Raw genomic sequence first — 24,884 nt, 5'->3', positions numbered from 1 at the left:
GAGCTCGCGTGAGCAGCTCTTCCGGTTCGGTCGATGTGATCTCCGTAGCTGATTTCTCCCGACTTACACGCGGCGCCCAGCCACGGCTGCCCTTGAGCCATGCCCATGAACCACCCGCGCCCCTCAGCCCCCGCGTTACGCAGCCGTGACAGCGGCCCAAAGCGATTGCAACATCATCCAACCGAATCAATGACCGCCTCCGACTATCCACCCGGCACTATAAGACCCCCAGCGCGCGATCGCCGTCGTGACCTCCTTCCGCCCCATGCCCGCTGTCCCCTCCGCCGCCAGCATCAGCACTGAGTCCCAGCTCCAGCCGCTCGACATCTCCCTCAGCACCTTACCCATGTCCTCCCCGCCCGTCGTGCGCGCTGCCCCCCGTCCCCCGCAAGCCGGGCCCTCCTCCGCCGTCTACGGCTACCCTACCGCACCGATGACCTACCCCGCGCCACTCACCTTCCCCACCCTCGAGTCCGCCTTCCAGTGGCCGCCATACCCGATGCCCGCCGAACTCGCCGCGTACGGACCATCCTATCACGAAGGCAGCAGCGCACTACCGCCATGCCCACCCTTCCCGGACGTCATCCGTAAGTTCCTCTCTCACCAAGCGACCGCACACGGATTTTTCTTTTCTTCCCGGTTCCTAACAAGAAACACCACTACACACACAGACTTCCCGCCCTCGCCGTCCGACTCGTGCTCCTCGATGTCCTCCTCCGCGCTCACCACCCCCTCGCCCTGCACGACCCCGGAACCCATCCACGTCGTCTGCGCCGTCCCCCTCGTCGCGCCCAAACCGCTCCCCTACCACTCCCCCACCTTTCTCCGCTTCGCCGACCTCCCCGACGTCGACGACGATCTCTCCCACTCGCCCTACACCCACCGGCCGCCGAAGCGCAAGCGCGCCGACTCCTCCTCCTCCTCCTCCTCCCCCGCCGCCCCAGCAGCAGCAGAACCGGGAGAATCGGCGAACAAGCGGCGCATGGTCGCGCTCCCAACCGCGGCCCAGACGACGACGACGACGAAGAAGAAGAGCGCGACGACGGCGGCGTCTTCGCGGCACAGGAGGCCGCACGCCGGTCCCGCCTCTTATTCCTCTTCTTCTTCTTCCTCCTCCTCCTCCTCCTCCTCCGCAGCCATGCTCCTGCCCGCAGCGTCGTCGACCGGCCCGCGGGAACGGTTGCTCGCATACGCATCGCAGTACGGGATCAGCGCGGGCTGGCGGTGAACCGGCGCGCCTCCTCTCTCTCTCAACGCATCCTGCATCGGTGGTAAGCGCTTTAGAAAGCGTTACCAAGCCAACCACTCGGTTCTCTACACTAGCCCGTGTGGCCTGCGTTTTCGCTAGAGCCGGACTGTCACGCTCGCCCAACGGGTTCCGCACGCACCTTATACCCATCTTTCTTTTCTTCTTATCCCGTCCTGTCGCACGGTCCGTTTGGCAAGAAGAGCGATTTCGGCCATAGCCGGATATAGGAGAGGGGGGGGGGATGGGGGCGGGAAAGGGGAGATTGGCGATCTTTACCGAGCTCAGGGCGCTACCGCACTTCACCACCCAGGCACGCCCGCACGCACGGACACGGCACGCTCGACGTTTTTCGAATCGCCTCACATGAATCGCTGAGCTTTTTGGGCCCCGGAGGCTGTAAAAGAAAAAACAAGGGAGAAACGGATCCCATTCACCCGGGAGGGAGGGGGGGGGGGCATGAACGATGAACTTGGAACGGATTTTACTTCTCGGGAGTCGGAAGCAGGAGGTACCACGGGAGCCCGGATGAGAGGTCGCTCCCATACGCCCGGATGAAAGTGACACCTGATCTCTTTTTCCTCATTCATCGCACGCAGACGCCGGAAACGGGGGGAGCGGGGGGCGGGGGGAAAAAGCGGCTCGGTTTCAACGAAGAAAGAAGGACCTTGCACAACCAACATTTGTTTGCATATGCAGTAGTAGTAACCTCATCATCATCATCATCATCATTCACATCGTCATCAGCATTTCCGCCCGCCGCATTCTTGTACTCTTATAATAGACACAACCGCATCCGAACTTATCGTCTATTTGCATGTACAAGTACCCTTGTTCGCCTGCGCCGCATGACAGAAAAACGATCAGCGTCGTGAGCCATGCAGCATATATGTATCGCCTTACAAAGTTGTAAGGAGGGGGGGCGGCCTTCGGGCGCAGTTTCGAAGGGGGTCAGTCAGCCATGGCCGTGGCTCTGGGCAAGTCCGAGCCTCCACGCGATATGCGATACGGTGCACGCCATGACCCAACGATTCGCTCTAACTCTTTGAGTATTACTTTACATTGCTCAGCCCCAGCGATATCGCTGACATATATATATATATCGCCAAGTGCGTGAGCCGATTTCGGCCCAATCCTGCAATAAAAGCGGCCAAGGACCCTGCCGAAACGCGGGCATCGTACGCAGGCTCCGCAGCTCAGCCAAGGGTTGTGTTAATGTAACAGCAAATCAGATGAGATCTAGAGAGAGCGATGCGGATCGGTATCCATAAGTATAGCGAGCGGCTATTAGCGGCAAGACAAGGCACGGCTCGGCGGAGCCAAGCGCCATCTGGCGTCGACGTTGGCGTGGGCCTTGCATGGGCGCCCGGTCACGGACGTTACATACGAGAACGCGAAATATCCCGAAATAAATACGAACGGAACGTATACATTACACCGATACGGACTGCGCAGCGCCTTCTAAATTCTGCGTCGTTCGCGCGCTCGTGCGTGCACGCATGCCAACCAGGGAGGGGGGGGGTGCCGCGAGTTCTCAGATTGTGATCAATGCATATGTATAGACGGCAAAGAAGATCGCCAACCCAATGTCAGATTTACACCCTCGGCCAATAGCCACTCACGGCGTGGCGACTTCGGATACGGTTTAAAGGGAATCCGTACTGTATTAGTGGCAAGCAAGCATCCTGGAATATATCACACAACAACGTTCACATCCGCCCGGTAGCCTAGCTGACAACGTCTACTACTGCCACTCGTTTACCCAGTAAGTGAGGGCGAGAAAGCGCAACGGTATAAAGAGGGAGGAAATTTGCAGGGTGGCGAGACACGCGAGATGTCCGATGAGGTGGGCCCGCTTAGAGGGGCGGGCAGTAAGGGTCGGGGCATAGGCGGCGAGCGGAAGAGAGGCGCGAGCGGGTAGGTACGCTGCTTAGCAGCAGCCACCCGAGGCCTGCTGTTGCACGCTCTGTCCGGGCGTGACGGTCGAGGTCTTGCCGGGGCCGGACGCGGTGGAGGTGGATCCCATCCTGACAGACGGTGACGGAGACCGTCAGCGACTCCCGCGGACATGAGCTGCAGGATGACATACCGGTCCTTAATCTGCTTCGCCATGGTCAAGAAGGCCTGCTCGACATTGGTAGCGTTCTTCGCCGAGGTCTCGAGGAACGGAATCGACAATTGGTCCGCGAAGTCCTATACGTAAAAACGGGTGATCGGGCGAGTGAGAATGGGACGAACCCGCACAGAGATTGGCATCGTTTGCCTCACCTTGGCCACGCTGTACTCGACCACCTTCTTGCTGGTCAAGTCCGACTTGTTGCCGACGAGGAGCTTGTTCACGCCCTCAGACGCGTAGCGGTCAATCTCCTGCAGCCATTGCTTGACGTTCGTGAACGTGTCTGGCGAACGCACGTATATGAGCGTCATATGAAAGCTGCGGAACGGGCACGCAGCTCGGCATACCGTTATCGGTGACGTCGTATACGACGATGATGCCGTGTGCCCCTCTGTAGTACGAGGACGTGATCGTACGGAAGCGCTCCTGCCCTATGAGCGAATGAAACGGAATTGAGTCGACCTGGCGCTCTCAAGTCGAGCAACGAGCTGACCTGCAGTGTCCCACTAATTTGGACGGAAAGGGCAACGTTAGCGTGACGCGCTCATGAACAAGGCAGAGAAGGGAGGAAGCGTGGCCACCGTCGTCCGAACCCGGTGAAGTCGGCCTGTGGCAAGCGTCGTTCCAGAGAGAGTCCTGCCAACGGTCGACTCCACCAGGCGCAAACCAGGCGCCAGGACGACACGAATCATTACGAAGCGACCGTGACTACTCACAATCTGCAGTTTCACGGTCTTGCCCTCCAACTCAATCGTCCGGATCTTGAAGTCAACACCAATAGTCGAGATGTAGCTCTCCGTGTACGTGTCGTCCGCGAAACGGAGGAGCAAGCAGGACTATACAACGCAAAGGACAAAACGCAGTCGCGAGTGAGCCCCATCAAAGTCGTCCTGTTATCTGAACAAAGGCGCGCGCACCTTGCCGACACCGGAGTCTCCAATGAGGAGGAGCTTGAAGAGGTAGTCGTATTCGCTGGTGTGCATGGCGGAGGGGACGGCGAGCAAGAGGTGGTCGTTGTCGGTGTGGGTGGCGGCGAGTGGTTGAGTGACGAATGCGTGGAACCGGCACGAGGCGCGGCTGTCCCTTCGCCGCCACCGCCTCCTCGCGCGCCTCCGACGCCGAGAGCACCGCGCTTGTCTCTCTCTCTCCCTCTCTCACGAAAATGAAGGGGAGCCTGGAATCGCACCCTTGCACGGGACTATCGAAACTGCATCGTGGCGTTCGGACATCCGACATCCGACCAGTTGTATTGCTGTCGCTCTGCATGCGTTGTCCTGGCTGCCCTGCCTCAGGCCCCGAATGATGGGCGTCAAACACCCGGTGGGACCTGATCGAGAAGTGAACTGAGACTACGGTCTACGAACCAAACCGGGTCTCCAGTCCTCTGGACATAAGCGCAGCGGGCTGCGCTGCTAAATGGGCGATTGTATGGCGCAATGATGTCGCATGGGGGGCTTGTGATGAAGGACCACGGCCAATGACCGTTACCCGCTTGGGGACAGCGCGGCGTCTCTGAGATCATACGCACGAGTTGGCGCTGATGAAATGACGGTAACGCGGCATGTCGACCGAGTGTATGCGGGATCGCAACCAGATAATGCTGACTCTCACATGTTCAGTGAACAGTGGCATGCTCATTGTATCGTCATTCAAAGGTTTCCGGGGGAACCAACACATGCTGTGTCCGCTGACCTCTGGCGGAACGGTTGAACAGCCGTTCCTGCCCTGAAGCTGAGACTTCCGCTTCACGAGTGCAGCAATCATCTCACAAACAGCCCCTTGTCAATGATGCATAGCCAGCCCACACCGAAATACATGGCCCAGATAAAACATCTTTCGAGGCTTGGACAAGATGACCCGCTGCCGCTTTGACTCGGGACGTGGTTGGATCGGCATCCGTTGTCAGCCTGCGTCAATGCACGTCCGTTCCGTGTTAACCGAGTGTCCAGTGCAAGTCGAATGTCAATCTATATTTTACTCGCCACAACTCGGCCTCGTCGTGCGCCTCCCATGGATGCACTTCTTTTCTCGTAAGGCGGGTCTCCCTCCATGCGCCACATACCCGCTCCGCCGTACGGCATGCCTGGACTCATACACGCTCTGTGGGTCCCTTACGATGCGCGCGTTAGGCTCTTGGCTACCCTACGCTTCCTCCTCCCGTTTCTTCGTGCTGCCGTGATCTGTACCTGGGCGGTCTCGGTCCCTTTCCGCAATGTGGCTGCAGAGCGGACTTCTTCTTCTGCAACCCGGCGAACTTCCCGGTTTTCCCTGAAACGTGCATCGCGAACCCCACCCGGCCACGATTTCAGTTCTCGGGATCCCGGCACGCCGCTGCATGATAAACACGGGTTGTGAGTACTCTCGACCCCTCCACGAAACGTCGGCAGCGTGAAGAACATCCAGGAATGCGATTGCAGCGCTTACCTCGCCGAGATACTGTGAGTGCGCTGCAACCCTTCGTGCCGGGAGCCGTCTCTTACCTGCAACAGCGTCGGCAATCAGCCCTTCAACGTGATACTAGACACAGGCTCTGCGGACTTAGTGCGTTGAAATCAAACGTTCTGTCCGATGTTGGTTCTTCGTTCATGCAGCGTTTTGCAGTGGGTTGTGTCTGACGCATGTTCGAACGCCGATTGTCTGGCCGTACCCCGGTACCATCGAACATCGACATTACACCTTTCCGGCGCACCTTTTGCGCTGAACTATCTGAGCGGCAATGTGAGCGGGCTAATAGGCACTGAGACCGTCACGGCAGCGAACTACCAGGTCGCGTCTCAGACGTTTGGTGAGTTCCATCGCAGCACAGACCGCAATCTACAGCGCCGTAACCTGATGCACAGTCATGGGTAGCTCTCGCAAACAACACACAGGGCATGAACCTAGCTGGCATGGGACACAGCGGCATCCTCGGCCTAGCCTTCCCCATCGAGGCCGCTATTTCTGCAACAGCCGGCCGGCCATTGCTCTCCAATCTGTTCGATAGCTTCGAAGAAGACAGGCGGTTCTTCTCCGTGCGGCTGAGCAACGACGACCTCGAGTCATCCTTCACGATGGGAGAGCTCGACCCTCGCGCTTCTACTGCGAAGACCCTGGACGATTTCTTCTACGTTCCCGTTCGCCCGCTTGCTAGCGGCGCGTATGACTACTGGAAAGTGTCTGTGGAGTCTATCGCGGTCGATGGCGCTTCCGTCCGGCTCGGGTCCTCCAAGGTCCCAGGTTCCTCGAAACAAATTGCCGTGGTCTGTTTGTAAACCCAAGGGTGCTCGATCATCGATCCATGCAGACTAACGGTCTGATGTCACAGCTCGATTCCGGCACCACCTACGTGCTGGGTCCTTCTGCGGACGTGAAGAACTTCTGGCATACAGTCGGTGGCGCGAGGCAAATCTCAGGGTCGTGGCAGGTTCGCTGTAACCGAGGAGTGACAGTCGGTTTCGTCCTGGGCAACAATGCCCACCGCCAGACATTCTTCATTGACCCGGCGGACGTCAGCCAGATGAACGTCCAGCGCGACGGGGACTGGTGCATGGGCGGGGTGCAGGCCAATGACAAGGCACGTTCAAACATTCTTCATTTCCGCCCAATAATAACCCCCTCGTTCTCACCAATCCACCTCCACTACCACCAGGTCAACTCTGGCGATTGGCTCCTGGGGGACGCCTTTCTTCGTGCAAGTTTCCTTTCCGTTATCCGCTGTGCGCGCTGTATACCGGCTCGCTTACGCAACCGTTCTTCCCGCAGAGCGTGTACGCCGTCCATCATGGGCCCACAAGCTCGCAGCCACTCAGGGTCGGGCTGATCAATACCACCGATCCGTCAGCAGCCCTGGTTGCGTTCCGCAGCGCGCGAGGACCGGATCCGCTGCCTTCCGTGTCAACGGCTCACATCGCTAGTGCTCGGCGAGTGGACCTTTCTGGCGCCGCGGGTGTCTACTTCATCGCGCTGGCAGCGGGCTTGATTAGCGGCGTTCTCGTCACGCTTACGAGCCTGAGACTGAGTCGTTCACGATTGTTCAAGAAGCATGTCAAGAAACAGAGAATGTAGCACATGTTGCCCGTCCGATATTGCATACATTCGATCCTATGAACTGGCAATACAAACATAAGGGCGTGTCATACAGATACAGGTGATAAGCAGCGAGGGGTCGAGGTGGGATCAGCCGTGATGAGGCGTGCCGTAGTTGGGCTGGTGACCTGGATATCCTGGTTGCGCGCCGTTATAACCTCCACCCTGCCAAGCAGCCGGAGGGCTTTGTACGACGAAGTACTGTCCGCCTGGTTGGTAGTTCTGACCAGGACGAGCTGGTTCCCAGCTAAGACCCATCATAGTTAGCAAGACTTCGGTGAAGGGAGAAGTTGGCTCACCCGTCCTGCAGGGGAACGCTCCAGTGACAAATCCCGCATTGCCAGATGTGCTTCGATTTCATCGGAACAAGGGGAACGAAACAGATCTCGAACCATGTCCTGGACTGAGTTTGGGGAAGTATGAGTAACGATGCATTCAATATAGGACGCTTCAAGACGAACCTTCGCTTGGAAGACCGAAGCTTGGAGAAACCACGTCGTTAAACGGCAACAATAGATGCATCGATACGCAGAGGCTTACCGTTGTTACACCTTGGGCATACCCGCGGTGATCCGTCGCCCTCTTGAGAGATCTTGGTGGGGCATCCAACTGCGGCAGGTCATGAGCTCTCGATCCTCCGGTTGTTGTATCATACGGATAATTTACAAACAATCGGAAGACCTGCAAGCCGATGGTCAACAACAACGGAGATCAGAACATGTCTAGATACTCACAGAAGAAGAAATCCATGTATGCTGGTCGTAGTTGAAAGCAAGTTGTGCGGCTCGCCGTTGAGCTCAACAGCACGAGTCCCTTGGCGGCTGCGGATCCCAGAGCATTGCCGCCCTCGCGCCGGATGATGTCACACCGCCAGAGTGAGTGATCCTACTCGTGACATTCCCACGAATTCGGGTTCATTCCTCATCGTCCTCAATGGACAGTGTTTCTGAGCGAGACGGCGCAAGGTCTGCATACGGTATGCTCGTGAAGGAGGACGAAGACAAGGAATGGGGACATCGTTACTGAAGCAACTCCGATTTCTCGGAGGAGCTGTTCTGATGCGTCTTTTCCCTTGATCGCTTGTTGGAAACTCTCTGGAACTCTCCGAAAAGACTGAATATCCGAGGCAGCGTCGCCTTGATCGGTGAACACATGCGACTACTTCCTGCTGTCATTGCCTCGAAAACTGCGAACGATGCTATATGTGGAGTACAAGCTAAACTTGATCTTCAATCACATGTCTTACCTGGTCCGCTGAGCCTTCGGCCGTGAACTAGTCTGTGCAGGACCTAAGCTCCGAGCATCTTGGTCCAATGGTTTGCCAGCAGCAATGCAATCTGGCGATCGGTCACGTTGGCGGCTGCCCCAAGAGACGCTTCCGTGATAAGATGCACTTGGTCCGATCCGGGTAATTCCCCTCGACGGCCTTGGACAGAACTTCGGCGTGGAACAAGGGCGTAACGGACCGTTCGACGGTGAGAGCGCCGTGTCGAGCGTTGGCACTGTCATGATGCAACTCATGTTATTCTGCCGCTGCGCGTACACACGCTGATCATGGCCACCGGAACCCCAGCACTGCATGCTCGGTTTGAACGAGGACCGCAAAATTCGCTATCGTGATGACGCTTTGGGAAAGTCAGAAGGACGCGAGCCCGAGGCTACTGATCGAGGGAGTCTTCTCTTCTGGTGTGTGCTCCCTGGCGTTGCTAGCCTGCGACGTACAGCCTATCGCAGCCTATCGTCATCCGCCCCGTTGATTCGCTAACGCCCGACCAGCCCGGGCTCGTGAGCAATCGCCACCCGGCCTTGTCATAGGCCCGATGATCCCATCCAATGAAGACAGCGAGCGAAAAAACACCGATGTCGAGGAGTGCAGCCGAAGTGCTCAGCGGTCTTATCGACTAAGGGTCGAATTCGTCATCGCGAACGCGCTACAGAGGCGTGCAACAGAAAACGCAAATACAGAGCATAGAGTCTACCAATACAGCATTATAGTAACGGGACAGAGGCTGTTATAGTCTGTGTAACCATAGTAATGTAGGGTACAGGGCGGATACAACATAACCGAGACTGAATTGTAGCACGAACTACGAAGAGACGGGGATCATGCGAGAGAGAGAGAGAGGAGGGGGAAAAGATTGTCCGCTGAGCGCTGATATCCGAAAGGCAGGAGCCGACTGATCCAGCAGCACATCCTGCAAATGGAAGAACGAAAGGTGGATCAATGGGGAGGAAGGGCGAGGCCAGGGGTAATTTGTTGTTCAGAACCGGAGGGAGACAAGCGACGGGTCGTCGTACTCCTGCGGCGGCTGATACACCGTGGGATCTGGAGGATACGCCGGCGAATAGGGTGACCAGGTCGGATACAGGGACGAGTCTGCGGGTGCGTCGTGGCGATGGTGGCCCGGCGCAGGATCCAGCTGTATCTGTCGCGGGGGTTCCATGCCCTGCATCGGGCCCCCGGCCCTCTCCATCTCTCCGCCGGCGGCGTAGCCGTAGGCCTGGCCAGGGTAATAATACGAGGATGCTTGTATCGGCGGTAATCCGTCGTTGAAGGCTGTCGCCGGGGTGTGAGAGCTTGGTCCGGCGCTGGGAGGCGACCTGTCGTGCGCGGGTAAATGCGACGTCGCGATCGGCGGCAAGGCCTGGCGTACGAACGCCGGCGCGGTGGGCTGGGACGGCGAGCCGCCGTGCGAGGTCGGCGTCTGCTGCACGGGCGAGAGCGGCGCGGCCGACACGGGGCCGGCCGACCACGGCGAGAGGCCGTCCGTCCTGGCGCTCTGGCGGACGGACATGCCCGCCGGAGCAGGATCTGCGAGCGCGAGCGGCGTGAGAAAGGGACGCTGGCCGCGCGCTTCGGGCGGCGGCGGTGCGAGCGAGCCCATGTGCTGCACCGGGTTCTGCGCGTTCTGCTGCAGGAGGGCGGAAGCGCGCTCGAGCCGCTTCCGCCGCGTCGCCTCCCAGACCATCCGGACCGTGCCCTCCCTTTCCTCGCTCTTCGAAAAGCCCCAGCGCATGGCGCGCAGCGCGCGGAGGCAGATCTCGATGTCGGCGGTGAGTTCGTCCTCGCCGCCGGCGTACGCGCCGCTGTCGTCCGACGCGAGCAGGAAGGCGGCGAAGAAGCAGCCGTCGCGCATGAGCGAGGCGTCGTATGCGAAAAAGGGCGGGTCGCCATCTGTTGGGTAATGGCGTCAGCTCGGCATCACGCGCACGCGAGAGGAGAGAAGGGGAGGACTTACTATGGCTGGCGAAGTGGTGGCGGATGATCCGCACGACGCGGAGGACGACCTGGTGACACTTGGCTGACGAGACGGCGTGGAGCCGTTCCGCCTGCTGCTGCCGCAGGTGCCGCAGCCCGACCGGCTTCTGTTCGTCGCCTTCCGTCAGGTAATACGACTGAGGCGAGTCTGGTTGCATGTGCGCCAGGGACATCAGCCGCTGCTTCAGCCCTTCGCGAATGATGTTATCTAGCAACGTTTACGTTATGCGTTATCAGACTGGGGCGTGTGTGTGTGGGGGCCACTTTGTTTGGAACACGGGGACTTACGGCACTCGAAGATGAATATCTAGCCGGATGAGAGGGAGAGGTAAGCAACGGGAAAGTTGGGTTACGGGAAATGAGTGAACTACCTACCTGCCAGCCATGAATGAAACGCTCGATGTCTTCCTCCTGTACCTGCGACTGAATTCAGAAGACGCCGTCGCCACCGGGCCTGCAGGACAACACGCACCACGCCGGCGGTGCCGCACTCCTTTACGTTCTCGAGACCCCTCCAGCATTCTTCGAGCGCGTCCCAGGCGTCTTTCATCGCGATTTCGTCGATGAGGCTGTTCCTGACCCAGTTAACCTTTTTTGAGAAACGCGAGGAGATGGGTGGCCAAGGAAAAAAAAGCGAGAGATTTTACCTCTGGCGTGCTTTGGGGCCGGTGAGGACGTCGTGGATTTGCCGGCATGCTGATGAAATTCGAAGCGGGAGCGAGGCGTAGCGGGCCGCCAGCGAATACGAGAGGGTCGAGCGGGACGCCCCCGGGGTGGTCCCAAACGCGTCAGGGAACAGGGGTGCCGACTGGAAATCGGGCAGGGTCTGCTGAAAGGAGATAAGGTCGTCTTCCGTGCTGAGGATTATAGTCATAGTCAATGGGGGGCGCTCGGTGGAGGCAATGGCCATGCGCTTACAGGGTCACGCGGCCCCCACGCAGGCCGCTCGTGACACCTTCGTGGATGTGGGCATACCAGAATATCCGGGCGCGGACGAGGGCATCAATCTGATCGCCTTGGCCGCTCGACACCGAGGATATGGGTGCCAGGCTGCATAGCGTATATATTTGCGATAGCGTCGCTTCGTACATGGACTGTCCGTTGTGTCAGGCGGCCGGCCGCGAAGGTTTACGGAGAACGCGGTACTCACCAATCGTTCCATGGGTGGCTGCACCTCTGCGGTCAGGGGAAGCGTGAGCAGCAGGGCGCGGACGCCGTCCCAGCTTGGCTTGCGGAGGATGCCGTGGACGTCGATCATCCTGAGTATCTGCTGCAGCATCCGGTTGGTCATGTCCTTGCGGTCTCGCCGCCGCTGGAGGGTTTCCGGAGAGGGCGACTGCGGCTCGTCCGCGAAGACGTGTTCCTCCTCGACGCCGTACTCGTTCACGCCGAAGCTCGCGCCCCATACGACGAGGATGCTCGCGATCAGCTGGCCGGCGGGACTGAGCGCGCTCGCGTCACCCTTCGAGAACGCCAAGAACCGGGCGGAGAATTCGGTCGCATCGATGATCGGCCCTGGAAAGAAAAAAGCGAATCGCGTGAGTCAGTCTATTGTCATTGGATAGTCTGCGCGTCGGATCGATCGCCCTGCTGCCTTGGTAGGTGCGTCTTTTTCGCCTTTCGCCCTTTGGGGTAACACGGCGGCGGAGGGGGGGGGAGATGTGGCACTCACGTTGGATGTGCAGTCGGCGGAAGAAGGGCGAGTCGAAGAATTCGGGCTGCAGTTTTGGGATGAGGTTGCCGTGCGGCGAGGCGGACGCGCCGTCCTCTTCGTCCTCCGCCTTGCCGTATACGGCTCTGTGGCGCACAATCAGATTGCCGAGTCAGAGAGGGTTTTTAGTTCACGTTGAATGGATAAATCCAATCCGGGCGTACTCGACCTGTTGTAACCTGCGGCCGCGGCGGAGGAGCTTCACGGCCTTGACTTCGGCGAATTCGTCTCTGTGGCACGAAGGGGGGGAAGGGAGAGAGGCAGACGTGAGGGGGGGAGGGTGCGTGGGTCAGCTGGGGGGGGGGCGTACGGCTTGTTGAACACGGACACGTACACGCATTTGAGGCCGCGTTCGGCGCAGTTCGAGCAGGAGGGGCGCAGTCCACTGGCGGGCAGCGGCAAGTCTTTTAGATCGCACCGGACGCTGTGGGGGTGGTCATTATTCGCGTTAGCTGCACCCGAGTCCATGCCGCGGCAGGCGATCAGGTCTCACCGGCGCATACGGCAGGCGCCGCACGCCGAAAATTGTTGTCGGGTTGATCGGGCGTTGTGCGAGCCGGACGCGGCGCGCGTCGAGCGGGCGGTGGGGTACGGCGGGCTCGCGCGGGAGGAGGAGGTCGAGCTGGTGGACGGCGGGCCCAGGGTGGCGCGCTTTTCGTCGACGGGGGACATGGCGGCCAATGTTTCGGACGGAGGAGGAGGGGAGGGGGACACGAAAGAAAGATAGGAGAGGACGTGTTAGTGTACCCGGGCTTACTCCGGACGCGCGCGGGGGCTCAGACCATTGATCGCGCGAGAGGGTGGCGGGTGTGTGCCATTGCCAGCCTAAGACGGTGGCCGCGGGGACGGGCGAGCTTCGTTACGTCTATTCATTTCACGTGTAGCCATGTGGTGGAACAACATCTAATCGACGGATCCGTGCCTTTTTCTTCGCCGCCCCTTTGGACGCAGCCAGCGCCCAGAGATCCGACATCTCTCTCATACCCGGTCCAGCCTCTCCAAGGCAACGCCCGCACACTCATCAGAAAGTGGCGCCCTCCCGCTTCCTCTGGTGGGAATCGACACCGCCCTTCGTGGGGGCACGCACCGTCCACATACATGCTAATCTTCCGCCTCCTCGTCATCATCCCTCCAGCCCATCCCTCCTCCAGCGTCCTTGCACAGTCTCGGCCAGAAGCGACCCCCGAAGCCGCCGTGATAACCTCGAAGCCACCGGCTCGTGACGTCCGCCGAACCTCCCCCTCATCCAATCTTATCCAACGCGCTCCCGCCCGGCCTGCCGCTAGCTCTGAGCCTCCTCAAGCGCTTCGAACCCGCCCGCGCGCGAGATCGCGCGCTGCAGCTGACCCTCCGTCCTCTGGTCCGTATTCAGCCTCCGGTCCCGCGCCATCGCCGCCACGTTTCGCCCGTGGGCCTGGACTAGGCGCCGGAGGTAGCCCACCTCGCCAGACGACGAAGTCCGGATAGCCTGCCGCTGTTCCGACGTCATCTGCGCGAGAGCTGCAAAAGTGTGGAGGGAAAGATAGGCAACGTCAGTACCGGCACGCCCGAGACCGAGAGAAAGGAGGGCGAGCGAGAGATAAGGTTCGAGCGATCCGCGCTCGGCGACGATAATCATCGTGTCACGGGCACACGCACATGCGCGGCGAAAGGGAAAAAAAAATAGAAAGGAAAATAGAAAGGAAGTGGAGGGTAACGATGCACGACAACGCACCTTGCACGACCTCGTTGCCCGATCCGGACGTAGCCCCTCCTCCTCCTCCACCGCGCGTACGGACCGATGCCCAATCGGCAGCAGTCCCTTCCTGCGGGATTTCCACAGTGGCGAGAGGCGTGAACGCATCAGAGCCGTCGCCCTTCTCCCCATCCGCTGCCGGCACTTCCTCTTCCTCCTCTCCCAGCTCCACGTCCACCACGCGCCCCGCGGCGTCTCGGACGATCCTGCCAAACCCTGGCCGTAAGCCCGTGGTGGAATTTGAATGCGTCGAAGTCGAAGCTTCGGTTTCGGTCCCAGCGGTCCCTGAGCTGTTGCTGGGTCCCGCGACGGGACCGTCGACTTCCATGCCCCCCGAAGCCACAGGGTTGAGTGAGTGCATCAGACCGAGCGCCGCGTAGCTGGAGATTGGTCGAGTTGTCTGAGTCAGCATATATGCGCACGATGCATGGGGAGGGAGAAACACGCCCGTTGGAAAGAGGGCTCACTTTTGCTTCACGGTTTTCCGGGGATCCCAAGCCTCTTGGAGAACTTTGGGACCGCGTATGGCTTCGCAGAGATATCCATCAGAAAAGAGGGGGCTTTACGAGAAAGATCAAACGGAAACGACGGTTTTGGGTTTTTCGGCCACGGGATAAAGATCGAGTACCAATAAAGGAGTGTGCATACCCGGCTGCTTCTTCAGCAATTTCTTTGCTCGCCGCGAATGGGATACGGGCTTGTGCGACGAAGACCGGGCCTTACGACGTTGCCTGGGGTTCGCCATGGTGATAACAATCTGTCCTCGTTTGTCTGCTAAGAACGAGCCGAGAGAACGTGATGATGATCGTCGTAGAGAGAAAAAAACCAGGAGCCAAGGAAAACGCGGGAGGATGAAGTGGGAAAGCAGAGGGTCGGTGGCTGAGAATCTCTGCGGCTTCGGCGTCTGCCGGCAGTTCCGACTCTTTCCAACTTCATCCTCTCTCGTGAGTCTCGTCGAATCGTTCCTCTCGCTCAAGATATGTCTCGGGTTCGCATACCCCTCCTTTCTCTTGGCTGGAGTGCAGCGTTTTGACACTGGTTTGTTGCCTTGACGATAGGTCCAGTTCCACCCCATCCCCGCGTGGCGACGCATCGGCTCTCACTCCTACACCGTGCGTAGCTGTCGTGCATGCGGGTTCACCTGTCGTCTTAGGTTCTATACTCAACCCCTGATCACACGCACATGTAGTCTCTATCGCAGCGATGGGGCACCAGCTCGGTCGTCTTTGGCGCTGCGGCAGGCACTGCTGCCCTCTTGGTGCGTCCAGCTGTTCCATGGTCTGCGAACACCACGTTGATTTGGCAACATGCACTGTAGCTACTTTCGGTGACACCCTTAATCAAGCGCGATATTCTCGTCAAGGTTCCGGTGGTGAGTGCTTCGTGGTTGTCTGCACGCGTCGGTGGTAACCATAGGCGACAACTAGCTCGGAAACTACTACGAGGACAAGATACCCGCGTGCGACAAGCCCTTCTAGACGGAATGTAATAGATTATCTACGCTATTCCTTGGAACAAACTTCGTCCATTACATTTCGTTGAGCAGATCGAACAAGCAATAGCCCCCAAAGCTCGACACGCTGTTCGCCATGTCATAATTTCGAGGACGGTGTCGGGCTTGTGAGATCCACCCCGAGCTTGAACTCCAATTTCTTGATGGCCTGAAGCGAGCCACCGATGGGCACGTCTGGAGCAAGCAGAAAGATCAGCTTGGTCAGCGGAGGTGTACGTGCACAAGCGTGCCCGACTCACGGATGGTGTCCATGCCCAGCTCCTTCGCAGCTTTCAGGTTACTGCCGAAAATCGCCCGTGGTGTCAGTTCGGTCGTCCCCGATCGAGAGGATCAAAGGTGCAGCGCGTACATGCCGAGATCGTCGAGGAAGATCGCCTCTTGCGGCCGTATCCCGTTCCGCTTGCATGCCAAGAGGTAGAACTCGGGCTCGGGTTTCCTGACGAGGGACGTCAGTACGACCGACGGGTTCGGCGTATTCAGACAGTGGGCGACGCACCGCATCCCCAGCGCGCTCGAGTCGCAAAAATCGTCGAAGAGCGCGCGGAGGCGGGCCGGGGTCGGGCCCTCGTCCCAGCCGAGGAAACGCAGCTCGTCCTGCGGTATGCCGTCCGAGGCGACGGCGTAGTTGTTCGTCAGCGCGATCACGCGGTATTTTCCGCTCGCTGGAGGTGTATTCGTCAGGATATTTTTTTTGGTAGACATGGAGGACGTGCCTCGTATGCGCCGGATGGCTTCGACGACAACGGCGTCGTATTCATGAGAACCACGCATCATCCGTCCGAAGAGCTGACACCCATGTTAGTACATTATCGACCTGGTTTAGGGCCAGAACACACCTACTTCGCGCCCGTCGATATTGAGCGACTGGGGTAGCTCGGGACAAGCTGCGAAAGGGATCCGGAGGTTTAGTAATGAAACGACACACATATGACCATGTACGAGGCTCAAGCGACGCACTCAGTTGCCTCCTCGCGCAGTACTCGCGGTACCACCTGTTTCCGCTCTCGAAGTCGGAAAGCTCGCGCCCGAACGCGTCGTAGAACGCGTACAGCTGCAGTTCGCCGCGCTCGAACTTCTGCCATGCGCCTTGACGCCCGCGAGCGACGCTAAAGACCCTGGATGAGCGGAGCCCGCATCTGAACATCTCGCGCAGAGACGACGCACATGGAACAATTGATATAGTTGTTTGGCAAACCGTGTTGGCGTTCATATTCAGCTATGGCAATCAGAGGACTCTTGCACACTACGCCTCCGACCTAGGCCCACGGTTAATGCCAACACAGGTACAGCTGTAAAGTGGCCGTACGTCAAATATCACCGCCTTGATCCCTAAATACGACATGCTCCGCAATTGACGAATTATAGATGGAACGTTGGAAAGACAGCCAGGGTCGAGGCTGAAGCGAGGTGTTATTATAAACGACGAGGCTGCTGTGGGGATGGCAGTCCGGAACCGGTGCAAGACGACGCCGGAAGCCGGAAATAGAGCAAGATACCTCTACGTACAGCCTTTACTCTTTCTCTGATGGCTTTGCCTGCAGGTGTCCTCGAGGAGTCGTGCAAGCGACGAGCTACGCGGGTCTCTGCTACTCTACTGATGTTGCTGCAAGACCTATCTTCGGATATGAAGCTGCCTTCAAATTTTCAAGAATGGAGTTCGTAAGGCTGCACCGTTCATATTCCTGCGCAGGCCTGCTTCGTCTGTAGCTTTCTACGGATCTCCCCAATCCTATACCTCCAGGACTTGCATGCAATGGCATTCTATATCTCCAGTCTCATGAGCACCATCTGGTGTCCATAGCTGCGCCTGGCGTTGACTCACCCGAACTCCCGAGGACTGCACTGCTGTGCACCGCACTGGCGATGAGGCTGTTCCATGCAGCCCAGTCAATGTGACGTAAGGTCGTGCTATAAGAGGGTGACTTGCCTCTAATCTGAGCGCCCGATCTAACTCAGGGCAGACGAACTCCTTGCTCTTTCTCACTCGTTCACCGACCACCATGTTCTCATCAAGGCCTTCTCAGTCTTACGGTGCCCAGTTGCAACATACGCCCTCGAATGCATCGTACCGTCCGCCCCCGCAGCGCTACTCGACGCCCTACGGCGGCGGTGGATATGGTCCGCCGCCCGGCGCGGACCCCCAGCTCTGGCAGTGGTTCTCGTCCGTGGACGTGGACCGCTCGGGGTCGATCAGCGTGACGGAGCTGCAGCGCGCTCTTGTGAACGGTAAGTGTGATCCGAGTTGTTTTATCTGCTCGTGTGCTGACTCTGACCGCCAGGAAACTGGACGAGTGAGTCGATGCGATGCGGGGCGAGACTCGGGCGCCTAATGCGATAATAGATTTTGACCTCGATACCGTGAAGATGCTGATGAACATTTTCGTGCGTGTCTGGTGGCATCTCTCGACGTCTGGTCTCAGCTGATTACGGTACAGGACACGGATCGTAGCGGTACGATTGGCTTTGCTGGTGGGTCTCCCCATATCCTTGACTCGCGCACCGCACAAACTCCCCCCGCCTCTTCGCATTTCCCATGCCTTTTCATCCTTGTCCCATCCACTTGAACGATAGCTCATTGATCCCCCCACCCCCTTATAGAATTCTCTGGGTTGTGGAAATACATCGCCGACTGGCAGAACGTCTTCCGTCATTTCGACAAGGATCGCTCCGGATCCATCGAGGGACCGGAGCTCTCAGCCGCTCTTCGCAGCTTCGGCTACAACCTCTCCCCCTCCATCTTGAGCTTGATAGAGCAGAAATATGGTGAGTGACAATGCCTTCTTCCACCCTCTCTTTCGCTGACCGTCGCTGTTCCGCTTAGCTACGGGTCCGTCGGAAGGTTACGGGCCCCCACCGGGCATCACGTTCGATCGTTTCGTGAGGGCGTGCGTCGTCGTCAAAACATTGACGGAGTCCTTCCAGCGGTACGTGACCTGCATAGCAAAACAATGGAGCCAGGTTGGACGACTTATAACCCTTACAGGATCGACACGGATCGCGATGGCTGGATAACGGTGAATTACGAGCAGTTCATGAAGGTACGAGTGGTTCCTCCCGTCTCGGATTGTGACCGTGTCTCATGGAGTTTCGTAGATTGTACTGCAAGCTCCTTGAAAACCCCTGGTCATGTTACCCCACCCTGTTCCTGACTTTTGCCTTCGCATGTGATGATGCCAATGCCGCTTAGTCCCGCTCCCCGGCCGATCTGCCACGATACCTACGCAATGAACCACGTACGCATCGTCTATATCCTTATGTATTTGTAAAATATCAGACTATGTGCTTTTATAATATACCGTACATCGCTCGGCTCGAACAGGTTGAACCCTTAGTTCACTTCTTACATGTTCAACTTTGCGCCCGTCGGTGATCGTGATTTACCGATATCATGCGCAGTGGACGGTGCCGGGTGACTGATACCCAGCGGCCTGACCCATGTGAATAAAGGATCCGCGCCCCCCATATGTGTCGTTGCTCGGGGGCCCTCTGCCAGCCATTAGCCGACTCCTCCGGTCAGCTCCTCGCCATTTCAGAACCGAGACGCGCTTGTCTCAACTCTGAACACCCATCACAAACCGCTCGAGCGTGCAACCCCGGGCAACCCCCCGCTCCCCCGCACTGATCGCAACCCGAGCACCTTCTTCTTCCTGAACCCTTCGTTAGGATTGCAACGTCCGCGCGCGAAGCTCCCTCCATGTCGAAACTACCCCAACTCGCGCCTACACCCGACGACAAGCGGGTCGCGCTCCCGCCCAACTTTGACCTAACCAAGCAATCCGTGCCCGTGCCTGGCACCAAGAAGCCGGGGCAGACAGGTGCGTCGCTCGGCCGTGGGCGCACGCGGCCAGAAACTCATCACCTCTTCCACCTTTTGTTCTTCCGCGACCTGAAACAGCGCACTATCGCAATGGTACGTGAACAGTCGGCATTTCGGGATCGAAGGGAAAAGGTTGCTGACGAGGGCTGCGCAGGCGGCTACGGAATGTTCACCCTGGACACGCCGAACCACCTCCGGACGATGACCGAAGCCTTCGAGGTCGGCCTCAAAGCGTCCCGAGACGAGCCCATGCTCGGGCACCGCCCGCTGCTCAGCACGTCGCCCTTGACCTTCGCGAAGCACTACGTTTGGGAGACGTACGCCCAGGTGGACGCGCGCCGACGGGCTGTGGGCAGCGCCGTTTACAAGCTGTTCCGCGACGGCACGCTCGGTGGTGGTGAACTGGAGACCGTCGGTCTGTGGAGTCAGAATAGGCCCGGTGAGCCCTCCCTCCCTCCGTCGTAGTGCTACGTATGCGGCTCAACTGACCTGTCGAAAGAATGGCAGATCATCGACCTCGCGATGAACGCGTACCAAAAGGTCTCGGTCAGTTTGTACGATACCCTTGGCAAGGACTCCGTCGGTGAGCATGTCCCAGAATACTTACTGACCTCGTTGACCAATCGTCATCCACAGAATACATGTATTTATCACTCCCCCCCCCTCTCAAGAATAATTGGACACCGTCGCTGACCACTCTATTAGCATCAACCATGCGTACTTGACAGTAGTCTTTGTCGGCCCGCAACATATCCCTACCGTGCTCAAGTTGGCGCCGCGGATACCGTGCTTGAAGATGGTAGTATCGTTAGACGACCTCTCCGCCGAAGCCAAGCCTCTCTTGACTTCGTGGGCGGACTCGGTTAACATCAAACTGACGACGCTACGAGAACGTGAGCTCAACAGTTCCGCGTTCATGTGGAGACCAGTCTCTGAACATGACTCTTAGTGGAGGCTTTGGGCAAGGAGAACTTGATCGAACCCATCCCTGCGACGCCCGATCAGCTCGCGACGATATGTTACACCTCCGTGAGCATTTCGACGTGAGACATGAGCTTTGAGACAGAAATTTGACAAACACCGCTGCAGGGCACTACTAGCAATCCCAAAGGTGTACTGCTGACACACGGTAACTTGGCTGCCGCCACCCAAGCCAACCTGTACGCGTTGGATATCCCCGACAAGGGCCGCATGATCTCCTACCTTCCGTTAGCGCACATTTACGAGGTACGCCATCTCCCTTTCGCGTGATGTTTCGCGAATAGCGTGAATCATGAACGCATCGCAAGCGCGCCATGGAATCCGGCGTCATCTGCGCCGGCGGATCGATCGGTTACTTCACCGGCGACCCGCTCCGCCTGCTCGAAGACGCGCAGATCCTCAAGCCTCAGTTCATGCCCTCCGTCCCGCGCGTGCTGAACAGGATCTACCAGTCGGCGATGGTCGCGGGTAACACCCCCGGCGTGAAGGGCACGCTCTTCCGCAAAGCGGTCGCGGCGAAACTCGAGCGCTTCCGGACGACCGGCATCCGGGAGCACGCGCTGTGGGATCGGCTCGTGTTCAAGAAGGTGCGCACAACCTGGCCATCTTCGCGAAGACCGATGCTGGTATACTGAACGAGCGCGTGCGTCTCTCAGATCCAAGCGGTGCTCGGAGGCGAGATCAAGATGCTGTGTACTGGGTCGGCGCCGATCAGCAGAGAGGTCATCGAGCACCTGAAGATCTTCTTTGCCCCCGCCGCCGTCATCGAGGGGTGAGTTCGCACACGAATGCGATGCGGAAGGCGAGCACGCGCTGAATATACCGCTCAGATACGGCATGACGGAGAACTGCGGAACGTGCACACGGACGTGGCCAGACGACACGACCTGCTCAGGCACTATCGGCTCGCCGCAGCCGTGCTGCGAGATCAAGCTGCTTGACGTTCCCGCGATGAACTACACTTCCGAGGACAAGCCTAACCCTCGAGGCGAGATCTGCGTGCGCGGCGACAACTGCTTCAAGGCGTACTACAAAGGTATAGCTCACACGGTCCCTTTTTCCATGAACAATAACTGATGCTCCGGTTTTGCAGACGAGAAGAACACGAAGGAGACCGTCGACGATGAGGGTTGGATCCACACCGGCGACGTCGGAGAGATCGACGAATTCGGTCGCTTTAAGGTCATCGACCGAGTCAAGGTACTGTACCTCAAAGGCTGCTCCCACACCGGTCCGTGTTACTCATGACCCGCATTTTAGAACATCATGAAGCTCGCGCAGGGCGAGTACGTCGCGCTCGAGAAAGTCGAGGGCCTGTACAGCGCCTCGCCGATCGTCGCGCAACTCTACGTGCACGGCGACTCGCTACAGTCGTATCTCGTCGCTGTCGTCGTGCCCGACCCCGTACAGCTGGCCGTGCTCGCCTCCAAGGCGTGGAGCAAGCCCGTCGCTGCGGAAGACGGAGCCGCTCTCGTGGAGGCGACGCGTGACCCCAAGGTTGTCGACGCGATCCACAAGGTTTTGAGCGCCGAGGCGAAGCGGAACGCGCTCAAAGGGTCCGTGTGCACCGTCTGTTCATCGTAGGAGATCACACTAACTTTTAGCTCGCCAGATTCGAGCAGATCAAGCGCATACATGTCTCCCTGGACCCCTTCACAGTGGAGAACGGGACCTTGACCCCGACGCTCAAGATTCGCCGGTGAGGATCTCTTTCGAGACATCGCTCGTAATGCGTCTCTTGCTCACGCATCATCTTGTCTCTAGCAAAGACGCATACGCCAAGTACAAGGCCGAACTTGACGGGCTGTACGCCCTCGGCGAACCCGCCAGCCGCGGCTCCAAGCTCTAAATGCTACCACGGAATACGGACGCAGACTTCGATATCTTATGACGGTGTGGTGATGCATTACAACGGCAATCTAGGCTTACTGTATATATAATCTTCATACCATGAACAACATTCGAATTTGGTACGGAACCGGACCCCGACAAGCTTGAATACATCGCACGCGACGTTGCAACGATATCGACCGACCTTCGCTCGGATTGGAACTGTCCCACAACTTGCATTGAGCAAGAGGATCAGTGATTGCATCAACGCTCGCTACAAAGGCGACACTCGCCTCCAAGCATAATGCGCTGTCGAGAACGACCAGGTGCGACGAGAACCGAGGGCTATCGCAACGCAAGTCCATTTTTCGACGAATGCTAGTGAAGCCATCAGACGTGAGAGGAGGACTCGCGACTTTTCGCGTTCCCTCTGACTGAGGAACCAGTCAGGCTTCTCGCCAAAATAGAGCTACTCGCCTTTCGTACATTTGATCTTCATGGTCTCAGCATCAACCTGTGGGGGTGTCACCGCGGTTCTCTGGCGGAGCGGGAAGCAGCCGACGACCGAGGAAAGGCACTTACTTTCTTTCTTGGGAGGGACATGAGTGCACGAGCGTCCGGTAGGAGACAATCAACCGCATCCGATAGTCAATGAAGACACGCACCTATCCGGCATCCTGTGATACAGCTGATCAGCGTGTTCGCAAAGGTCGGAACGACGCACCTTGATTTTGGCCGACTGCGTGGTCTTAACATCAACCTGCAGGGGTTTCAACTGCAGTTCTGTGACAAGGCGGTGGATGGGCGACTTACTTTCTTTCCCCGAGCGGAACGCCAAATCGCAGCCGCCCTGCAACTGGTGGTTAGCCCATCGTCGACTTGCAGCAAAAAGAAAAAGGCGCGTTTACCTTCTTCTCCCAGCTCTAGAGAATAATGGCAGTCAGCCCGCTCGGCACAAGACGAAAGTAGCACGCACCTCGAGCGATCACGCTGTAAAAGAGTCAGAACTTAAGACAAAGAAACCGACACGCACCTTTTCCGTTACTCTCTGCAAATGACAATTAGTCCGTTCAATCCAATACGGCCGGGAAAACACACACCTCGAACGAGAACTCTGTCAAGGAGTTAGTAACTTAAGACAAAGAAACGGGCACGCACCTTTACCTCTACTCTCTTTGAACAGAAATCAGTCCGCTCGAACCACGACGAAGGAAAGTACGCACCTCGACCGGGAGCCCTGTGGAAGAGTCAGCAACTTGAGAGAAAGAAACCCGCACGCACCTTTCCATCGCTCTCCGTGAATTGCAGTCAGTCCGCTCAGTTCACAACAAAACTAGCACTCACCTTGAGCAACTACGCTGACAAAAAGTTAACTTAATACAGAGAGACCACCACGCACCTTTCCCGTCGGTCTGTGAAAACGGCAGTCAGTCCGCTCGCTCCAAGATGACAGTGAAAACGCACCTCGAATACCCGTGCTGTGAAAGGGTCAGTCGTTTTAGAAGAGAAACCAACACGCACCTTTCGCGTTGCATTCTAAAAAGGCAGTGAGTCCGTTCGGAATGAGATGGGGGAAAAAACACGCGCACCTTGAACGAGCATCCTGTGAAAGCGTTAGTAACCTGAACAGAGAAACCAACACGCACCTTTCCTGCTGCTCTCTGAAAATACCAGTGAGTCCGTTCGATTCAAAGAGAGGAACACGCACCTTGTAGTATCCTGTGAAATAGTCAGTGACTCGAAACAGAGGAACCAGCACGCACCTTTCTCGTCGCTCTCTGAAAATGGCAATCAGTCCGCTCGGAACGAGATCAAAGTAGAAACGTACCTCCGGCAATCGCGCTGTGAAAGGATCAGTAGCTTGGAGTAGAGAGACCAACACGCACCTTTACTTCGGCCTATGAAAATGGCAGTCAGCCCGCTCGCTTGTAGCCGAGAGGAAACACGCACCTCGGACGATCTATGAAAAGGTCAGCAACTCAGGACAGAGAAACCGGTACGCACCTTGGGAGTTATCTCTGCAAATGCCAATCAGTGTGCTCAAACAGATGAAGGGAAGACGTACCTTCAAGGATCGTCCTGTGAAATAATCAGTAACAGAAGACAGAGAAACCGACACGCACCTTGGGAGTTTTCTCTGAAAGTGGCAGTCAGTCCGTTCAATCCCAGGTGAAAGAAACACGTACCTTGAGTGATCACGCTGTGAAATAGTCAGTAACTTGAGACAGAGAAACCGGTACGCACCTTCGATAAAAAATCTAGAAATGACAGTCAGTCCGTTCGATCCAAGACGGAAGGAAAACGTACCTTGAATGATCACGCTGTGAAATAGTCAGTAACTTGAGAAAGAGAAACCGGTACGCACCTTCGATAAAAAATCTGGAAATGACAGTCAGTCCGTTCGATCCAAGACGGGAGGAAAACGTACCTTGAATGATCACGCTGTGAAATAGTCAGTAACTTGAGACAGAGAAACCGGTACGCACCTTCGATAAAAAATCTAGAAATGACAGTCAGGCCGTTCGATCCAAGACGGAAGGAAAACGTACCTTGAATGATCACGCTGTGAAATAGTCAGTAACTTGAGGAAAGAGAAATCGGTACGTACCTT

The 24,884-nt window shown here is 57.6% G+C and overlaps 11 protein-coding genes across 11 annotated transcripts in view; 5 read left to right on the top strand and 6 right to left on the bottom strand.

Annotated features, from left to right (window-relative positions):
* Positions 1-265: 265 nt before the first annotated feature.
* On the top strand, positions 266-1,980 carry PUNSTDRAFT_126689 (uncharacterized protein; the record flags this gene model as incomplete). The annotated part of the gene is made up of 2 exons (XM_007384781.1): positions 266-587; positions 672-1,980. 2 exons carry the CDS (start codon positions 266-268, stop codon positions 1,226-1,228), a joined length of 879 nt encoding a protein of 292 aa, XP_007384843.1. The 3' UTR covers positions 1,229-1,980.
* A 907-nt stretch (positions 1,981-2,887) lies between these two features.
* PUNSTDRAFT_121010 (GTP-binding protein ypt1) lies at positions 2,888-4,399 on the bottom strand. Its single transcript, XM_007384780.1, has 7 exons — positions 4,280-4,399; positions 4,079-4,198; positions 3,856-3,868; positions 3,710-3,793; positions 3,515-3,645; positions 3,336-3,439; positions 2,888-3,273 (listed from the first exon to the last, which is right to left on the bottom strand). The coding sequence occupies exons 1-7, from the start codon at positions 4,343-4,345 to the stop codon at positions 3,177-3,179; spliced, it is 615 nt and encodes a 204-aa protein (XP_007384842.1). The 5' UTR covers positions 4,346-4,399; the 3' UTR covers positions 2,888-3,176.
* A 1,012-nt stretch (positions 4,400-5,411) lies between these two features.
* PUNSTDRAFT_135260 (acid protease) lies at positions 5,412-7,406 on the top strand (the record flags this gene model as incomplete). The annotated part of the gene is made up of 8 exons (XM_007384779.1): positions 5,412-5,713; positions 5,780-5,800; positions 5,852-5,903; positions 5,964-6,147; positions 6,213-6,601; positions 6,667-6,765; positions 6,826-6,919; positions 6,991-7,406. The coding sequence occupies 8 exons, from the start codon at positions 5,412-5,414 to the stop codon at positions 7,404-7,406; spliced, it is 1,557 nt and encodes a 518-aa protein (XP_007384841.1).
* A 316-nt stretch (positions 7,407-7,722) lies between these two features.
* PUNSTDRAFT_70278 (uncharacterized protein) lies at positions 7,723-8,034 on the bottom strand (the record flags this gene model as incomplete). The annotated part of the gene is made up of 3 exons (XM_007384778.1): positions 7,723-7,830; positions 7,889-7,908; positions 7,968-8,034. Coding segments are annotated over 3 exons (195 nt in total), but the record flags the coding sequence as incomplete, so codon positions are not given.
* Positions 8,035-9,567: 1,533 nt separating this feature from the next.
* Positions 9,568-13,069, bottom strand: PUNSTDRAFT_126687 (uncharacterized protein; the record flags this gene model as incomplete). Its single annotated transcript, XM_007384777.1, has 12 exons — positions 9,568-10,602; positions 10,667-10,894; positions 10,975-10,993; positions 11,062-11,103; positions 11,159-11,263; positions 11,333-11,543; positions 11,605-11,780; positions 11,837-12,201; positions 12,359-12,483; positions 12,562-12,627; positions 12,732-12,821; positions 12,891-13,069. 12 exons carry the CDS (start codon positions 13,067-13,069, stop codon positions 9,689-9,691), a joined length of 2,520 nt encoding a protein of 839 aa, XP_007384839.1. The 3' UTR covers positions 9,568-9,688.
* Positions 13,070-13,251: 182 nt separating this feature from the next.
* On the bottom strand, positions 13,252-14,987 carry PUNSTDRAFT_144287 (uncharacterized protein). Its single transcript, XM_007384776.1, has 4 exons — positions 14,781-14,987; positions 14,600-14,660; positions 14,112-14,512; positions 13,252-13,897 (listed from the first exon to the last, which is right to left on the bottom strand). The coding sequence occupies exons 1-4, from the start codon at positions 14,875-14,877 to the stop codon at positions 13,680-13,682; spliced, it is 777 nt and encodes a 258-aa protein (XP_007384838.1). The 5' UTR covers positions 14,878-14,987; the 3' UTR covers positions 13,252-13,679.
* A 334-nt stretch (positions 14,988-15,321) lies between these two features.
* On the top strand, positions 15,322-15,610 carry PUNSTDRAFT_69558 (uncharacterized protein; the record flags this gene model as incomplete). Its single annotated transcript, XM_007384775.1, has 3 exons — positions 15,322-15,390; positions 15,451-15,504; positions 15,560-15,610. Coding segments are annotated over 3 exons (174 nt in total), but the record flags the coding sequence as incomplete, so codon positions are not given.
* Positions 15,611-15,724: 114 nt separating this feature from the next.
* On the bottom strand, positions 15,725-17,035 carry PUNSTDRAFT_103822 (epoxide hydrolase; the record flags this gene model as incomplete). Its single annotated transcript, XM_007384774.1, has 9 exons — positions 16,952-17,035; positions 16,810-16,901; positions 16,603-16,751; positions 16,486-16,529; positions 16,359-16,431; positions 16,142-16,307; positions 15,995-16,081; positions 15,885-15,925; positions 15,725-15,819 (listed from the first exon to the last, which is right to left on the bottom strand). Exons 1-9 carry the CDS (start codon positions 16,985-16,987, stop codon positions 15,725-15,727), a joined length of 783 nt encoding a protein of 260 aa, XP_007384836.1. The 5' UTR covers positions 16,988-17,035.
* A 90-nt stretch (positions 17,036-17,125) lies between these two features.
* Positions 17,126-18,951, top strand: PUNSTDRAFT_103820 (EF-hand). The gene is made up of 9 exons (XM_007384773.1): positions 17,126-17,542; positions 17,602-17,871; positions 17,925-17,936; positions 17,987-18,027; positions 18,081-18,114; positions 18,244-18,408; positions 18,467-18,569; positions 18,629-18,683; positions 18,739-18,951. The coding sequence occupies exons 2-9, from the start codon at positions 17,646-17,648 to the stop codon at positions 18,757-18,759; spliced, it is 657 nt and encodes a 218-aa protein (XP_007384835.1). The 5' UTR covers positions 17,126-17,542; positions 17,602-17,645; the 3' UTR covers positions 18,760-18,951.
* A 388-nt stretch (positions 18,952-19,339) lies between these two features.
* PUNSTDRAFT_69606 (acetyl-CoA synthetase-like protein) lies at positions 19,340-22,292 on the top strand (the record flags this gene model as incomplete). Its single annotated transcript, XM_007384772.1, has 15 exons — positions 19,340-19,460; positions 19,541-19,555; positions 19,617-19,873; positions 19,970-20,045; positions 20,099-20,105; positions 20,168-20,355; positions 20,412-20,491; positions 20,552-20,689; positions 20,752-21,030; positions 21,100-21,215; positions 21,274-21,479; positions 21,537-21,643; positions 21,704-21,999; positions 22,056-22,142; positions 22,208-22,292. The coding sequence occupies 15 exons, from the start codon at positions 19,340-19,342 to the stop codon at positions 22,290-22,292; spliced, it is 2,058 nt and encodes a 685-aa protein (XP_007384834.1).
* A 646-nt stretch (positions 22,293-22,938) lies between these two features.
* PUNSTDRAFT_45248 (uncharacterized protein) overlaps positions 22,939-24,884 on the bottom strand; it is a gene marked incomplete at both ends in the record, with an annotated part of 3,283 nt that continues 1,337 nt past the window's right edge. Inside the window, 29 exons of the mRNA XM_007384771.1 lie at positions 22,939-22,950; positions 22,998-23,056; positions 23,087-23,129; positions 23,182-23,196; positions 23,307-23,321; positions 23,374-23,387; positions 23,432-23,446; positions 23,497-23,510; positions 23,555-23,564; positions 23,618-23,626; positions 23,673-23,685; positions 23,738-23,751; positions 23,795-23,809; positions 23,863-23,876; positions 23,920-23,934; positions 23,982-23,992; positions 24,037-24,051; positions 24,102-24,115; positions 24,160-24,171; positions 24,224-24,233; positions 24,278-24,291; positions 24,339-24,352; positions 24,397-24,408; positions 24,460-24,473; positions 24,518-24,531; positions 24,639-24,652; positions 24,702-24,715; positions 24,760-24,773; positions 24,823-24,836. Coding sequence (XP_007384833.1) covers positions 22,939-22,950; positions 22,998-23,056; positions 23,087-23,129; positions 23,182-23,196; positions 23,307-23,321; positions 23,374-23,387; positions 23,432-23,446; positions 23,497-23,510; positions 23,555-23,564; positions 23,618-23,626; positions 23,673-23,685; positions 23,738-23,751; positions 23,795-23,809; positions 23,863-23,876; positions 23,920-23,934; positions 23,982-23,992; positions 24,037-24,051; positions 24,102-24,115; positions 24,160-24,171; positions 24,224-24,233; positions 24,278-24,291; positions 24,339-24,352; positions 24,397-24,408; positions 24,460-24,473; positions 24,518-24,531; positions 24,639-24,652; positions 24,702-24,715; positions 24,760-24,773; positions 24,823-24,836 — 463 coding nt within the window. The remainder of the gene's footprint in view (positions 22,951-22,997; positions 23,057-23,086; positions 23,130-23,181; positions 23,197-23,306; positions 23,322-23,373; positions 23,388-23,431; positions 23,447-23,496; positions 23,511-23,554; positions 23,565-23,617; positions 23,627-23,672; positions 23,686-23,737; positions 23,752-23,794; positions 23,810-23,862; positions 23,877-23,919; positions 23,935-23,981; positions 23,993-24,036; positions 24,052-24,101; positions 24,116-24,159; positions 24,172-24,223; positions 24,234-24,277; positions 24,292-24,338; positions 24,353-24,396; positions 24,409-24,459; positions 24,474-24,517; positions 24,532-24,638; positions 24,653-24,701; positions 24,716-24,759; positions 24,774-24,822; positions 24,837-24,884) is intronic.

The sequence above is a fragment of the Punctularia strigosozonata genome (assembly GCF_000264995.1).
Source record: "Punctularia strigosozonata HHB-11173 SS5 unplaced genomic scaffold PUNSTscaffold_8, whole genome shotgun sequence".
NCBI lineage: Eukaryota > Fungi > Basidiomycota > Agaricomycetes > Corticiales > Punctulariaceae > Punctularia > Punctularia strigosozonata.
The sequence above is the reverse complement of the archived record's forward strand: the minus strand, read 5'-3'. Positions and strand labels throughout refer to the sequence as shown.